The 15,900-nt window shown below is 37.7% G+C and overlaps 1 protein-coding gene across 8 annotated transcripts in view; it reads right to left on the bottom strand.

Annotated features, from left to right (window-relative positions):
• Window positions 1–15,900, bottom strand: part of UTRN (utrophin) — a 357,859-nt gene that overhangs the window by 65,298 nt on the left and 276,661 nt on the right. For all 8 annotated transcript variants that reach the window (XM_042017303.1, XM_042017301.1, XM_042017304.1 and 5 more), the window contains 3 exons: window positions 13,912–14,058; window positions 12,457–12,535; window positions 6,107–6,167 (listed from right to left, as the gene is read on the bottom strand). In XM_042017303.1, coding sequence (XP_041873237.1) covers window positions 6,107–6,167; window positions 12,457–12,535; window positions 13,912–14,058 — 287 coding nt within the window. The remainder of the gene's footprint in view (window positions 1–6,106; window positions 6,168–12,456; window positions 12,536–13,911; window positions 14,059–15,900) is intronic.

The raw sequence follows: 15,900 nt of genomic DNA, 5'->3' as shown, positions 1-15,900 counted from the left end.
CCCTGCTAATGTCAAGAACTACTCATAGAGTGAGGTGATTATTAACTTTGATTGAAGGTGAACAACAATAGGACTCATTATTCATTTCACTTGTAGATGGCACAAAAAAAAAATTTTTCAAGGTGTACTGGAGCCCCGGTTACTAGATTTCATTCTGTTCAGTGGGTGGCATAAGGAGGGATTTCTGCTATTACAGAAGTGAGCTCCTCTACAGGGCAGTAACCCAAGTGGCAAGAACATATTACATCTTTCCTCGTGGTTTAGTCAGGGAAGAATTAAAAGCATTTCACTGAGAAGCAGGGTTTTTTTTGTTACTGCCAAAAGAATGAGTTATTCAGAGCAAGAGTCTTCTAAATCTCTTCTGCCAAACTTATGGACCCAATATGAGCCACACAGCAAAACATGCATCCATGACCATATTACCTGACAAAGCAGTGTAATTCAAAAAGTCTAAATGCATTTGTGTAAATTCCACTAACTAAAAAACATGATAACCATCAAATACTCCAAACTACAAACCCCCCACATGTTAATGAAGTGCTCTAAAGCATAGACAAACATTTGCCCTTACAATCTGTTTCTTAGCCATTATGTTTGCTGGCATCTTTCTAATTATAATTGGCAAAGATAATCCATTTTAAAAACACTTCCCAATTGTAAATAAAAAGCTAAGAAACAGTTAACATGTAATTTAATTTATTCTCTTTAGAAATGAAAGAACAGTCCTGTTGAAATGAATGGATTGAGCTCTACATCTCCAGGTGTTTCAAGATGCCCATGGAGTTGTGAAAAAAAATCCATTTGCTCTACTTCAGCTTTTTTGTACAAGAAAGAAAACTAGAGACAGATTTGTGGGTCTTTTTTATCATTTCTTATCATGGACAAGGCCTCTGTTGATAATCACAGGTGAACACCACAAAAAACAGCACTCTGGCATGATATTAAGTACCTTTCTATTCCTGTAGTCATCTGCACAAAATATTACCCGAAATCAGAATCTTTACTGATCACTAATGAATTGACAGCACTCAGAACTCTGACTTTGCTACCCTTGCCAAATTTCGAATGGCATAACATCCCCACTTTATGTCATGGTGTTTTGTCTAGATACTGCATATTTTCTTCTTCTTTTTTTTTTTTAAGCCCATTAGAAAATACAGTTTTGTGGTGAAAAGAGTTGGCATAATGCATCACAAGGGAATTGCACCTTAGAGATTGCTAGAACAATTTATATGCAGATATTTTGAAATCACTTCAGAGAAATGTGCTACTGCATTTCTTTAATTGAAAACAAAGACTAGCACAGGAACTGGTAATTGAAGAAACTCTCAAACCCTCAAACCTGTATTACCTCCTCTGTAAATTAGATTTTGTTTTCCCTTCTAAGGGAAACACCTAATACTTACAAGAATGAGATTACGGATATAATTAGAATAAGAAAAAAATTTTTTTTCCTCTGTTCCATTAGTTCTCTCCCTCTTCCCCACACAGGCATAAACCAAACATCAGGAAAGACTTTCTGAGGTGTCTTAAAAACATGGAGATGCAGAAAATATTTTATTCCAGTCTCCCACAAAGCTGAACACAATATAGGAGGTGATAAAATAGGATTTCTAAGACGCTGGTGATGCCAGCCACTTTGCAGGATTACAGAAAAGTAACCAGGGCAACTATGGCATTTGATATCGATCAATTTAATGGTTGCAACAAGAAATTGCTCTCCCTATGTAATGTCCTGCATGAGATTAAACTCACTGTGACCTCTTCTGTATTACCCTTTTGTTTCTTCTGCACAACACAAATATCTAATAATTTATACCATTGAAAGGTACATGGCTGAAGTACACTTAAATTATACTTAAAAGAAAAAGTGAGAAATACTAGGGAAATTATGCTTTCTGCACATTCATCATGTTTCCCTCATGGATACTTAATGATCATAGTGTTTCATTTATTATTCTGTTTCTCTTTAGAATATTTTTATTTAAATGCTACGTAATAAAGGCTTTATTTCTTTCATTTACTGTTACGGAGGCCAAGGATGTCTTATATAGTTATAAACAAACAACAACAGAAATTTTTCCCTATTGAATCTCAAACCTTTACAAACCAACCTATGAAAAACGTATTCAATAGCAAGTTTGCCAAACCTTTTGTCCAAACCTCACACTCTTATCACCTAAAGTGCACTGATAAATACTGTACCTTCTGTGTTTTATTCCCCTCCATATGCCCATTAGTTCAATTTAAAAAGTATGAAAGACTATGTTTTTTTTTTTTTTTAGCAGTCCCAGGATTTTACAGATTAAGGTTTTCATTGAATTTTACTGTGACAGAGAAGACACAGACTACAAAAATATAAAATATTCTATAATTGGCATTAAGAAAAAAAATCAAACAGGACGCAAAAAGGATTAAATCAAATCACATCAACAGAGGCAGCAACATTTCACAAATCTGACTTAGACAGTAAGATAATTCAAGAGAAGAAAAGTGACAGGGTAAATTATGTGTATAAGTTCAGTTCTATCAAATATCTACCACAGCCCAGGAGACACACACCTTGATAAACCTGGGCCAAAATCCTTCTTCCAGCTAAGCAGGATAGTTGATCCTTTCCAAAACACTCCAAGCCAGACTGCCTCTGCCTGAACTTATAGGGCAGAGGAGGTTGTACCCTGGCTTTTTGATCTTTCCTATGCTTCATTACCTGATTAAATACAATCCCAGAAAGGGCAGATGTGCCAACTGTTAGCAAAAGGGGTGGAAAGAACCAACTGGACTCCAAAGCCACCACACCAAAGACCTTCCACTGAGCCACTTCTCTCTACTCATGTAAACACAAGCTACCTCTGGTGTCAGGAACCAAAGTGCTTCTTATCTGAAAATACAGACATCTTGCATCATTTTGACATTCTCCTTACAGATTAAGTGCTACCTAAAGTAATTCCTCCTGCCTTCTTAGGTGCGGTTCCCTAGTTTTTTTTAAACTACATTCTGTGTGCAATAAAGTTGCAGAGTGCAGTTGGTTCTTTCTCTTATTTTTCCCAAATACTCATCTTAACAGAGGCACATCATCATTATCTGCAGCTATGTCACTTTCTGAATATTTTACATTCAAGGACACTTACAAAAAGCTATCAAAATGAAGTAAAGGTATGAATTCATGGTTATCTAAAAAAAAGTGTTCTTATTCAGAATTTAAGTAACCTGATTTCGATTAGCGTTTATGTTTCAGAATTAATTTTAAAACTTCTCATTTTTCAGCCACCAATCATTGGATAATACTTTTATTATTCGTGTTCTGCTATACCATAAAATGAACAACTGGTATCTTAAATCTTCCCTCTGAACATAGAAGTCTTCCTGCAAATACAGACAGTTGCTCTCAAATGATAAAAGTTCTGAGACTTACTGCAACTGTTCCTTCTAATCATGCTGGTTTTTATATCAAAGGCAACTCATTGAAAGACGTTAGTATAATTTAAAAAAAAGAGAAAATTAAGTCAGTTTTTCCCTCTTTCCTAGCTTTTCTTTCTATATAAAAACCACCATTAAATCCTATTGACTGTTCTCTTGAATTGTCTTACTCATGTAATCATTCCAAACAAGCAAGTTTTTCTTGTCAGTATTGTTTTTCTCTCTTCTTTAAACTGCGTCTGGAATTAAGTAACAGACAAAGATTTAAAAGGGTATTTAAAGCCAAGAGTACTCTCCAGCCTGATCATAACAAAGCAAATGAAGTTCAGAACTAGCTGTTTCCTGCTTTATCTTCCACAATTCTCTGATTTATCTAGATGCTGCTGAAAACAATGAAGTTTAGATCAGTAAGAAATAAAAAGTGTAGGAAACTGCCAAGGTCAGTCTGCTTTCCAGACTGTGAAGCTTCTGAAATCCTCAAGCTTTTCAAAATAAATAAATCCTACCAGTTACATGTACCATCATTTTTTTCAAGACACAAGAATCAAGACATTGCTTCAGCAGCATATATCATGTTGAAAGTAGGGTAAGATTACTGGAAAAGTCTTGAGATGCAGTAGTTAATTCTGTTGACTTCATTAAAGCCATCCTGAATATAAAACAGTGGTCTCTGATACTATAAAGACCTCAACCCTCAAAGAACTTGCCCTACACTTCTGCCCCCTTATTAAACTTTCTGTGCAAGACCACTAAAAACAATTTCTAAGAGATGTTGGGGTTTGTTTCTGAGCCCCAGCTGGCTTCATTCCACAGTCTAGCTCTAGGGCTGCCAACACACTACTATGAGAGCAAGGCCACTGTACCAGGGGATGCTTTGCCACCAACTGGTGAAAGATTGCACCTAGTGCACATACTGGAAAGACTTTCTTCTGAACCAGCAATAAAAAAAATGGAGAAAAAAAAAAAAAGATTTCTCAAAAACTGAACTTTGGCTGAAGTAGGGTAAGAGAGATCCTCAGAAACTTAGAAGAATGTATTAGATAAGAAAAACAAAGATATGCATATGAAATATTCAAGTTTAAAATCTTTGCCTTGCTCAGCACAGATCAGAAGGTTTATCTTAGCTTGTTCCATCTGTTCCTAACCCTGAATGTACTGGTGAGCTCCACAGAACACTCTGAGGCCCACTCATGTCCCCAGATCCAGCTATCGACTCTGATAAGGTAGAACAGGAACATGAATCTTTCAACACCCACTAAGGACATAACCACAAGAAAAAATGACAGGTTTAGGGTAGTTTTCCTCTTGCTTTCTGAAGTTTGCCACTTAGGCATTTTCCTTGAATTACTGCTGCAGGTATGATCATTTTAACAGCACTTCTGCCTGAGTCTGAGCAGTGAGTACACCTCCACATCCAACTTCTGCCCTCTCCTCTTCCACTTGGGAGGGAGGCAGGAACCTCTTCTCCGCGTGTCACAGTTCTCACTGCCCCTTGCAAAACTTTTGAGCAGAAGCACAAATGCCTTTATAGAGAATTCAAGGATGTTCAAAGTAGGTTTTTGCTTTTTCTGGTTACCTACTCAGACCCTTTAAAGAAATTAATCTTCATATGACAGTTTAAAAACAACTGTCACATCTCAAGAATGCTAACAGCTTTGATCGACATAGATTTATTGCTACCTGCTTTTCAAAGCTCTCAAGTACTTGTAAATTGTTTGAAGCACAAAATGTGGCTCACAGAGTTACAAGCAATACGCAATAGTAAAAAAACCCTCACATTCTTTTAAAATGAACTATCTTCAGGTCCAATTCATAGTCATCCTACAGACTTAAAAACCCTACTCTTTTCTTAAACCAAACTGGTAACATTTTAACACAGATTTCCTTCAGCCTAAAATGAAGTACTCTGGGTCTCACTCATACACAGTACCTTCTTAAAATTCCATTTACCTCTCTGGCAAAGACCTATCTTCCTCTCAAAGCTGCAATCTTTGACCTTAAAAGTACTGGCAAACAAAACAAACATTGGTAGAGTATGAAAAGCTAAGTTAGGGATTGCTCTGAGTAGAACACCTTGAGATCTCTACAGCTCTGTAACTTAGGTATTCCCCATTATTTTAGAAATAAATATCTTAATCATTCCTTTTGGTAATCAAGGTATTTGTAAAATTTACCTTAATATCAAGCACTATAAAAACTTCCATCAAGTAAAGAAGATGACAAAAGGACAGACAAGGCATGTCTATTGCCAAAAGAATTTTGCACAAAATGATGAATGGGCTCAATAGATATTAGTCACCATTGTTCTGCTCTAGGTTATAAACTTCGTAATTTTAAATACATTATTTATTCAGGTTTTTTTCCCTCTACAGTTTATACTCTGAGCCACACACATAAGAACAAGTTCAGTTTGAACACTGACAATGTATTACACTGGAGTGGCTCTGCTGTTTCTTGTCTGAGCGAGGTTTTTAATCAGGGTTTGTCATTTACTTCTTTTTACATATTTCTAAGTTAACAGCATGCAAAGCAATAAACATGACTTTATAGTATAGGCAGTGTAACTCTACGTAGAGAAACTCTTGATATCATTTCTAGCAACTACTTAGTACCTATGTTTTTCTGCTAAGTTACACTGATAGGACCCTCTGTTATGCTTAAGAAAAAAGAATCAAGGCAAACTTACTTGATATAATAGGGCACTTTGTTATGTGAAACAGATCTCTGCCATGGAAACTGTACTGAGGCTGAGGAAATAAAGAGAAGGTTGTTATTAGAAAGCACCTGTCATATTAAGAAATCTCTCTTTTATTTATTTTACAATTAATATGGTTATAATAAATCAAATGGAAACAATTAAAATTTCCCAGGCTATTTGCAGTAATTAGAAAAGCAGCAGAAGAAAATTATGGCAATCTATCAGGATGATTACAGACATCTATTTGATGCCATGCTGGAAATAAAACAAATGTGATTATTCTACTTCAAAGGAGGATGATAAATTCTGAGCAAGCAAGCTACCCATTTACAGAAACTGCAGACACTTGTTTTCCTACCTCTGTAGGATTATTATCAGTTTATGCTTTTAAAATAAATGATTTCACTACTATAAATAATGTTCTACAACAGAACAAGAAGAAGAAACATCAACCTTATTTTTATTAGTTACAACCCTTACTTCCTATTTGCAACTCAAATTAATATTAGCACTGTATGGCCAAGAAAAAATGAATTAATCTGTAATCTTTGCAGAATTTATGCAAATCAGGTATCATCCACAGTATCAGGAAGCCCTCTGTACACTGAGTCAAAAAAGGCATGAAGTCATGCATGACACTACAACTCTGCTGATCTAAACATCCCAGGGGACAAAAGGTAAAAAGTGTTCAGGCCAACAGGACTGCTGGTGTTCAATTTAAAAATAGCTATTTACTGAAAAACCATAGGTACACATATCAGAAAACATCAGACTAGTGCCTGGGTAATTAGGGTTTTAGCATTGAAAAAACTCTTTGCACTAGATTCTCTGCAGAAGCAAGATTGAAAGAACAGGTAGGACTAAGCAATCATCACAATGAGATGAATTCACATTGCACACATTTGTCAGTGCTTCCAACACAGAGTGCGTGCTCTTGGGTCCTGATGCCTCTGTTTGGAACCTTAGAAAAATGAGACACTGCTTTGATCCACACTGGATCTCAAGTAATTAAACTCTCGATTAATGTAATTTTCTGCAAGCATGGCCTACTTTGGGATCCATCCCTCTGGGAAAAAAAAAAATCCACTCAAAAAAAAAATCCACTCTCCTCTTCCCTTAAGACCTCTCAAAACTGCAGTGAAGGCTTACAGGCTGTGTAAGCCCCATAGGCTGTTGCAGTTTCAGACAGAGGTGGGTCTTGCTCTGCTACCAGCTGGCTGTTCCCCTAGGGGTTTCATGGCTGTGACCACTTCCTAAAGCACACAAAATTTCATGGTTTATAATTTAAGAAATATTCATGTACTGAAAGACAGATTAACTGGGAAGAATATTTGGGAAATTACAGGAATAAAGTAAACCACATTCTTTACTGGAAAAAAATAGAGAAAATTCCATCTTTATTTGAAGAAGAAGATAGCAATTGCAATAAAGAGGTAGGTAAAGAAAAAACATAGTAAAGGCTTGTCATAGGTTAGCAAGCGTAGTCCCGGAAGGGACGTCCTTGCTAAGGGGTGCTTACAGTTTCCTCTGGGAACTGATAGAACCTATCAGCTGGCCAGTTTGAATATGGACAATTCTCTAAGCCACTTAAAGTTGTGATCACCTCTGTGATCCACATTTAAGAATAGGCAAACTCCCCCTCCAAGCTCTCTCTCGTTTCCGGCGCTGGCACAGGTGGCTGCAGGCCCCGTGTGGGGGCCAGCGGGCCCGGCCAGGCCCTGCCTGGGCCAGGCCGGGCCGGGCCACGGCCATCCTGAAGCCATGGACCTGTTCCAGCCATGGAACCCCCCCCACTGCCTTGCCGTGGGCAGCCGGAGAGGCTCGGCTCTCCCCCCTTCTCCACTTCGATAAGAAAAATTCAACATTCCAGCTGCAAAGCTGCAAGGCCGAGGTGAGATTAACCCTTTTATTGCTGTGAAGAGCTGAAAACCTGAGGGAAGAGAGAGAGGAGATGCTTAAAGCTGAAATTCTGTTGTGAAGCTATGATATATCAGAGTATCCTGTTGTAATTTCATGAAGATATGGGGGGTGGAGTGTTCAACTCGTGAGCAAAAGCACCTGCGCTGAGATAGGCAGATGCTGACGCAGCTGTAATTTCATGAGAAGTTTGGACAGGGAGAGATGAACCAGATGAGGACTTTTGCTCCAAACGGGAAAGGAGAAAACCTCAGTCCGTAGAGATGAACCAGATGAGGACTTTTGCTCCGAACGGGAAAGGAGAAAACCTCAGTCCGTAGAGATGCTCCCAGAGATAGTCCTAAAGATGAAGATGATGAAGACCCTTTGCTCCCAGGGAAGGAGAAGGGCCTCTGTTTTTGTTTCTGAACGGCTCAACCTTAAAATTGTACCCCAAAAAACTTCAAGAGTGGACCCTCGAAGGCAGTTGCGGGAAAAGCTGCAAGTCGGGGGAAAGGACTCACACGCAGGCAGAGAGACTCCTCTTCCTAAATGGACTGAACGATATTTGGAAGTGGGCGGCTGTCTCGTTGTGATAATGTTTTCATAGCATGAGCAAGAAGAGACTTCTCTTTCTAAATGGACTGAACAAGGTTATTATGGAAGTGGTAAACAGACTGAACATCTTAAGGGTTGTCTTTTCACATTGTCAGTGGGAGAAGGGAGGAAGGTGGGGGGAGGAGGAGAGTTCTGAAGGTGGTATAATTTTTTTTCCTTCTTCTTTTAGGTCTGTTAATAAACTTCTTTATATTCTTTCAAGTTTGGTGCCTGTTTTGCATTTCTCCTAATTCTTATCTCACAGCAGATAAACAGTAATGAGTATTTTGGACCAAACCACTACACTAAATTGGTGTTTCCGCCCGGTTACAAACCAAACCCGCGACAAGGCTAAATGCTCAAATAGACATAGCTACCTAAAAAATAATCCTTAAGCCTTCATAAATCTGAAAAAGAAAAGGCAAAATCAACCAAATCGGTGAAGGTGGCCATCAGCTTTGAAGATACATTCTCTAGTGTTGCAATTTGATATCTATGGTGGCTCCTGTTCTAGTACATTAATTATATCAGCTAAGTAAGAATTTGCTTAAATACAATTTATTTGCTATGACAGATATAGATATTTTGCACTGACATAAAAATGAACTAAACAATGCAATCAATTAAATTACTAATGATTATGGAACCAGTAATGTTCTATTTATTTGGGAACATCTTTTGTAAAACATTGCCAGCTCTCTGCTGTGTGGAAGCCTGGAAAATGAGATTACCTTTTTTTTTAAAAAATCACTGATAAAAACTGAACATAGTAGTTATCAATTTGGCATTCACTAGCAGGCCTGCAGATATTGGTATGGCTTTGAGCAGGCCACTGGAGACATAAGCTGTTTGTTAGGGAACATGTGGAGTCAGTGCTCTGTGGATGTTCATGGATTCATCTTAGAAAGCATACAAGAAACATAACAGAGAGTAGTGGATCATCAGTCTTGGAAAAGAAATTAATTATAGAAAAAAGAAGTTACTATTTCTAAAGGCAGGAGACAGCAAAAGCAACCCTTTTGCAAAAATAAATGGACCTTTATCTGTTTTAGGGATGTGTAAAATTTACTGCTCAGTAATTAACTTGAAAAGTGCTTACCTTCCATCTCAAAAGCACTGAAAAACAAATCAACCAAATTCTGCCTCCCAATGAAGGGAGGGGAAAAACAGCTCAGCAAAAAGAGCGATCATAGATTGCAGTGGCCTACTAATACAGCTTTACCTCAGACTCATAATGCAGAACATTGTATGAAGGGCTAATACATTGTTTGGTGGTCTTCAAAAATATTTTGAAGCTCTTTAATTGTGATGGTCTGCATGAATCCATGCAATTGGTGTTCCAAGAAGTCAAGCAGTAGTATCAAATGCTGCACTGTGTCTTTTTAGTAATGAAACATTTCTAGCCACTGCAGAGATGAAATCACTGGACTAACAGGGCTGGAACCAGGGTGCTGGATAATCTCATCTATGCTCCCTTTCCCATGAAAGGTTGGACTACATGATCTTTTGAGGTCAGTCCCTTTCAAAGAGGGCTATTCTATCATTCTATGAATCTGATGAACAGGCAGAAATAGGTGTCTTGCTAGCAAAAATTCCTGATTAAATGACAACTGGGATCTAGTCAGTTGAAAACGGTGTGATGGCAAGTTATGGTTCCTTGTAAGTGTTTGGAGGAAGAGTAACATGTAGGTGAGGTAAATTGAAAATAGCTGCTCTCAGATAAGCACAGAAAAAAACCTGCCCTCTAAGACAGAAGTGCATCTTTGGAAATGGAGATTTGCACAAGACATGCATATATAATCAATCTCAGTTTTAGGAGTTTGAGATTGTTTCATTCAGACTACTACTCTCCTTGTTCCTCACAGTTAGAAGTCACTTATTGCTGCTAAAAAGGTTTGAAAATTTTGATTTAGAACACACAGTCTTTCAACCTTTCAGGATAAAGTCCTCAACTTTCCAGATTTAATCATTTTTTTATTATTATTTTACTTTTGAAGTTACTGTTCCTGACTTACATTTTACAGACATTACATAAAGCTGTAGGTGTAAGTTCTTTAACTCTGTCTAAAGCTCTAAAAAAGGTTTGGGTTGGGGTTTTTTTGGTTTGTTTTATTCTGTTGGGTTTTTTTTAAAGAAGCTTTAGTTGTACTTGGTGTGGGGAAAGAGGTTGTTTTTAACAAAGGGTTTAAATGGATGACTACATATTATTTGTTTTTCCAAAATTGTGTTACTTAGCTGTAATTCTTTGTGGTATCTACCAACATGCATCCTGGAAACTTTCCCTTTTTTACTTTGGTATGTAACATAAACCGAATGTCTCTTTAAGCCTGAAGAATATTCCCTAAACACGGCTGAGGAATGCTGATAAGGCACTGCAATAGTCTCTGTGGACATAATTCTATAAATGTTTTAACCAGCAACAAAACCAGTTCACCACTCAGACTTGTGGATGCGGTGTTTCATTGTGGCATGCTGTAAACCAATTCAAGGAAATGATCCGGGCCAAGACAAACAAAACCAGCCAACCTTTCCTGGCAAGCTTTACATGTGGACTCTTCCACTGATTCTCTTATTCTCAACTAGAATAAGAGAGCTAGAGTCTGAGAAACTTCTTCTACATTGTTTCCTAACCTGTTTTACTTACAGACTAGACTGACTAGTCTCTTGAACAGTTCATCTGGCATTCTTCAGCAGTGCCAAAGGTAGCACTCTATCTATAGTCTTTTTAATAAATTATTACATAGGTGTACTGTCCATGTTACAAGTTTGAGACCACAAGAGCTACAAAACCACTGCAGCAACAGTATGCAATATTTCTAATATAGCTTTAAAAAAGAAATAAATCATAAACTTTTAAAGTTGTTTGCTTGATCTGTCAATTTAAAAACAGGACAAAATGGCTCCAGGAATTGCTGGTTTGCATAACAGCTGTAATATTTTATATACACTGCATCTGGTTTACTGAAAAACTAACTGTCAATTTAAAATAAGAACATCGTTGTCACATAAGTCAAGAACAAAATCAAGATTTATTTAGTGGTTTAAATTATATTAACAGTTTAACTATACAGTGACATACACTACTTCAGAATCTCTGGGAAAGAGCTGCTCATTTTTATGCTGACTTCTCAACTTCTGCAATAATGTTATCTTTATTATAGAAGCTCTTAGTTAAAAACTGGAAAGGTGACTGAGTTAAAATTCTGTCTCATTAGCTCTGATGATGGCAGGTAGGTTGGAACATCAGGAAGCCAACATGGACCTTGATAGCACAACCTATCTATGTATAACAACTATATCAAAACTGCTCTCTTAGTATATGTGAGATTAGAGGCTTATACTTTTAAATGTTTATTTAAAACATGCAAGGATAGGTCCTGAGGAAGTGATGTATGCTGGCTTTTCCCAGCCCTTCACTTGAAGTTCCAGCAATGTATGACATGAAGTCTTTCATTAAAAAAAAAAAAAAAAAAAATCCAGGCAGCTCTTCCTTTGTGCCATCCTAGCAAGTGTGGAAGCAAAGGAAATGGAAGAAAGAGCTGGCAAAGGATGAAAAGATGTGGTCATGAACATCCAAAGATTCTGGAACAGTCACTGGTCAGGCATTGCAGCAGAGGACAAAGAATAAAGCAATGAGGGCACAACCATCTCAGAAAGATAGAGTGGGAAGCACAGTAGTCACAATGTCAGTGACGTTATGATGAAACACCCCTACAAAAACAAGGTGGTAGATAATATCATGGAAGAGGAACTTCCTCAACCATTGGGAAACCTGGAGTAAAGATCAGTCAGTGTTTGAGAAAGCCATCATATGTTACATGTATCTATTAATTCAAGCAACTTACTGGAAAGAAAATGCTGTGATGCAGGTCCAAAATCTCGGTGTGCCTCCTGTAACTGTTTAAGGCGATCCTCTACAGCCACCTACACATAAACACACACATACTCAAAATCTACATTGCGTGTACTTTGCAACACTAGGGTCATGAGAAGAAAATCACTTGTTTACAGTCCTTTTAGTGAAATCAATTTGTTTGTGTGTCACAGCAATTATTTGGCATCCACCTATTTAAGGCTACATTTTTTTCTTGTATCTGCCTAATGAGAATCATGTTCGTATCTTGCAGTGTTCTTGTGTGAGAACTGTAGATCAATAACGAACAACAGTAGTTTCATGGTGACTATAGCCAACTGCTGAAGTTCCTGACCTCCTCCCAACCCTTCTGTTGTCCAAATTCCCATAGTCAGCAGGTCTCAGCCTGATTGCATTGATTTCACAGCCGCCTTTTCAGCACAGAACCATTTTGGAAGACACTGCTTCACTGGCTGACATGATGCCCCTCTGTTTAATTTAAACTGCTGTAGCACACCCAGCAGTACTTTGGTTGCTTGGGTAACCAAATTTGAGAGGACGAATACAACACCTCACCCCTCAAAAAAATTCACAAACAAAACAAGAGGAAAAATCCCACTACCAAACAATATTAGGGAAGAAAATGTCTGATATGACACAATAACAGCTTTGCCTCTCAGGAGTGACTCATTCAAGACTACTGGCCCAGAAACTGGTGCCCAGGTTTTGAAAATTCATTCCCACCACCCTCACTAGAGATGTGATAAGTATTTCCTACAAACACAAAAAAGAGAGAAAATTCAGAATTTGATAAATGAACTTTTAACTGATGTAAGAAACTTCACTAAATCATCCATTGTGAAACTATGTATGAGTTTCAGCTGTAATCAGGCACATTGATTTACCTTTCTTAGACTATTTAAGCACAATAATCGTAACTAAGCAATATGAACCTCTCTCAGCATATCCTCTTCTGCTTTTTATGCTACATTGCTATGGCTTTTATCTTGTTATAGCTCTACTGATACTTAAGTCACTTTAAGTGACATTTCCTACAGAAACTGAACATTGAAAGACAAAATAAAACAGCTTTCACACAAGCTGGAAACACAACAGAAATACTTACACCAGTTTTTGGTGACACAGATTTATGCAGTAAAACCTACTGCTACAAGACATACAAAAAACCATGCAGCATTAGTGCCCACTATTCCCCAGAGTTTAATGCAGTTTCCTGTGTGAATACACTGCTGAAATAGATTGAAAGGAAAAGCTTTTGGCCAAGCTACAGAAGAAAAGACAGCTCCTTTTGTTGCATTGGTACCAACAGATAACACCTTAGTGACAGAAGTAATGAACAAATGGTAACAATGCATCTTTTAAGAAAACAGAGGAGAGTGAGAAATATCCCTCCCCACACACCTACTGCACATATGCAGAAGAATACCTGTAAAAGTTTCCACCGCATGTTAAGATCATCCAGCTGACGAGACATCTTTAAAGATGGATAAAGGTCAAGCGGAGACAGCTGACTGGACAAATCATTCACTGTTTTAACTTTTAAGTTGATGGGAGCAATTTCTTCTCTAAAAGCCTAAAAGGGTAAGAAACATACACTGATGTTCAATCCACATCTGAGCAGCACAGAAGCCACTGTAAGCTCCACATGGTGCTGACCTGCCCAGTGTGGCAGCTTGTGCTGAGTAACTGCACACAAGTCAGTCCCAGGCAAAGAAAACTTCACTCACTTCAATATTCTATTGTATCACTTATATCCACCTTCAGGGAAAAACAGTATGAAACTTACTGAAATGCCCATAAGCAAAGTGCACCCCTAAATCAATTAAATTTATTATTTTTTGTGGTGCCGTATGGCTTTAAAGCTTTTCTTTGCAAGAAGAAATACACAATGCTGTATTAGGAGCTTTAGCAGCATACAGCCTGCCAAGTGTTCTAAAGAAAAATGTGTTCAGTAGCTATAGTTTCCAAGTATTAAGCAGCTGACAAAAATTCAATTTAAAAACTATTATTGAACTAGCAAAGCATGAAGGAATGTATCTTCTAAGGAAAAGGAGTACAATGTTTTACCTGATTAGAACCAGAGAGTAAAGCTATTACAGTGACTAAAAAGAAGTAAAGGTTTATTGAATCAAATCAAACTAAATACAGTATTAAGACAAAAACGATGTAAGTTTTAGTTACAGTTAAAAAGATGCATCAAATGTCGTTCTCACTGTGAGCAGTTAAGTGTTCAATCCCATAAACAGCTTGATTAAACATCATGGAAAAAGCCCAAAACAACTGTAAAGAAAGTATCTTCTTTGGACAATTCAATTATTTACCTCCCTTCAAAAATCACTCTCATCAGGCCAAGGAACAGAAGGAATATACTGTCAAGAAAGAAACACTGAGATTCTGGACAGCCAGTAGGCCCCTATTACTTCAGCAGATGTTACAGTTTTTCCACAGCAATGAAAATCTGACAGACTGCTTTGGTCTACTTTACGGAAAAAGCCATTAAGATATGACAAATCACTTCTTTGCATGAGAACAAGGAGCTATTCAACATTAGCATCTTATTTCTTGCTTTAGTATCTATATTAAAATATAAGAGAGCCAGGACGAGATTCATTACTCTTCTCAAATCAACAGCAGTCTGGATATTAACTCGGCTTTGACTGCCTTTGTTTTAAAGATTTCAGTTCCATTAACCTTGAAAGTAACAACATAATTTGGAGAATGAGAATGCTTACACTGTGATATGTGAAATAAAGTAGCCCTGTGAATTCACAGACTCGGCATACATAGAGAGAATATCTACAGAAACCTGGTTGCAGCCCATGGACTTTCATTCTTCTAACACCAGCGTCCTATGCTGAAGACGTGGACGGTTAGGTAGACGACCCCCCTTCTAATGCTTTGCTGTTTCGGGTAAATTCAGCACTTACTACTAAGCTTCTGCTTCACAAATACAGCTTTTCAGTTTTTAAACTTAAGAATGAATATGGCAGTCTCCTCTAACCACATGTGCATACCCACACATTCCCCTGGAATCCATGATATTCACTGCACTGTACTGTTTCCATTCACCTCTTCTGGCCAATGCTAATTATCAGAGGATATTCCTTCTTGTGGAGCTCTGCATTACTAGGTCTCTACCCAATCCATGAAGTTAAGCAGGGGACAACTATTACTCATCACGAGCAGCCATGCATTGGGATGCTGAGCCCTGCATGGGTGGCCTGGAACCCAGGCAGCAAGAACTAGTTTGCCCACAAAAACATTATAGAGTAGAATGTGTTCTTCAGTTTGAAATAATCCTGATGAGAAGCCCGGCTAAAGTAAAAGCAAATGCAAATATTCACCCATACAAACAAAAATAGACAGTAGATGTGTTCAGTTTGTAGAAGTTAAGGAAAAGAAATTAAAACTATGT

This window comes from Corvus kubaryi, unplaced genomic scaffold, assembly GCF_017639235.1.
Source record: "Corvus kubaryi isolate FWS band 111438036 unplaced genomic scaffold, C.kubaryi_AGA036_p1.0 split3-73, whole genome shotgun sequence".
NCBI classification, from domain to species: Eukaryota; Metazoa; Chordata; class Aves; order Passeriformes; family Corvidae; genus Corvus; species Corvus kubaryi.
The sequence above is the reverse complement of the archived record's forward strand: the minus strand, read 5'-3'. Positions and strand labels throughout refer to the sequence as shown.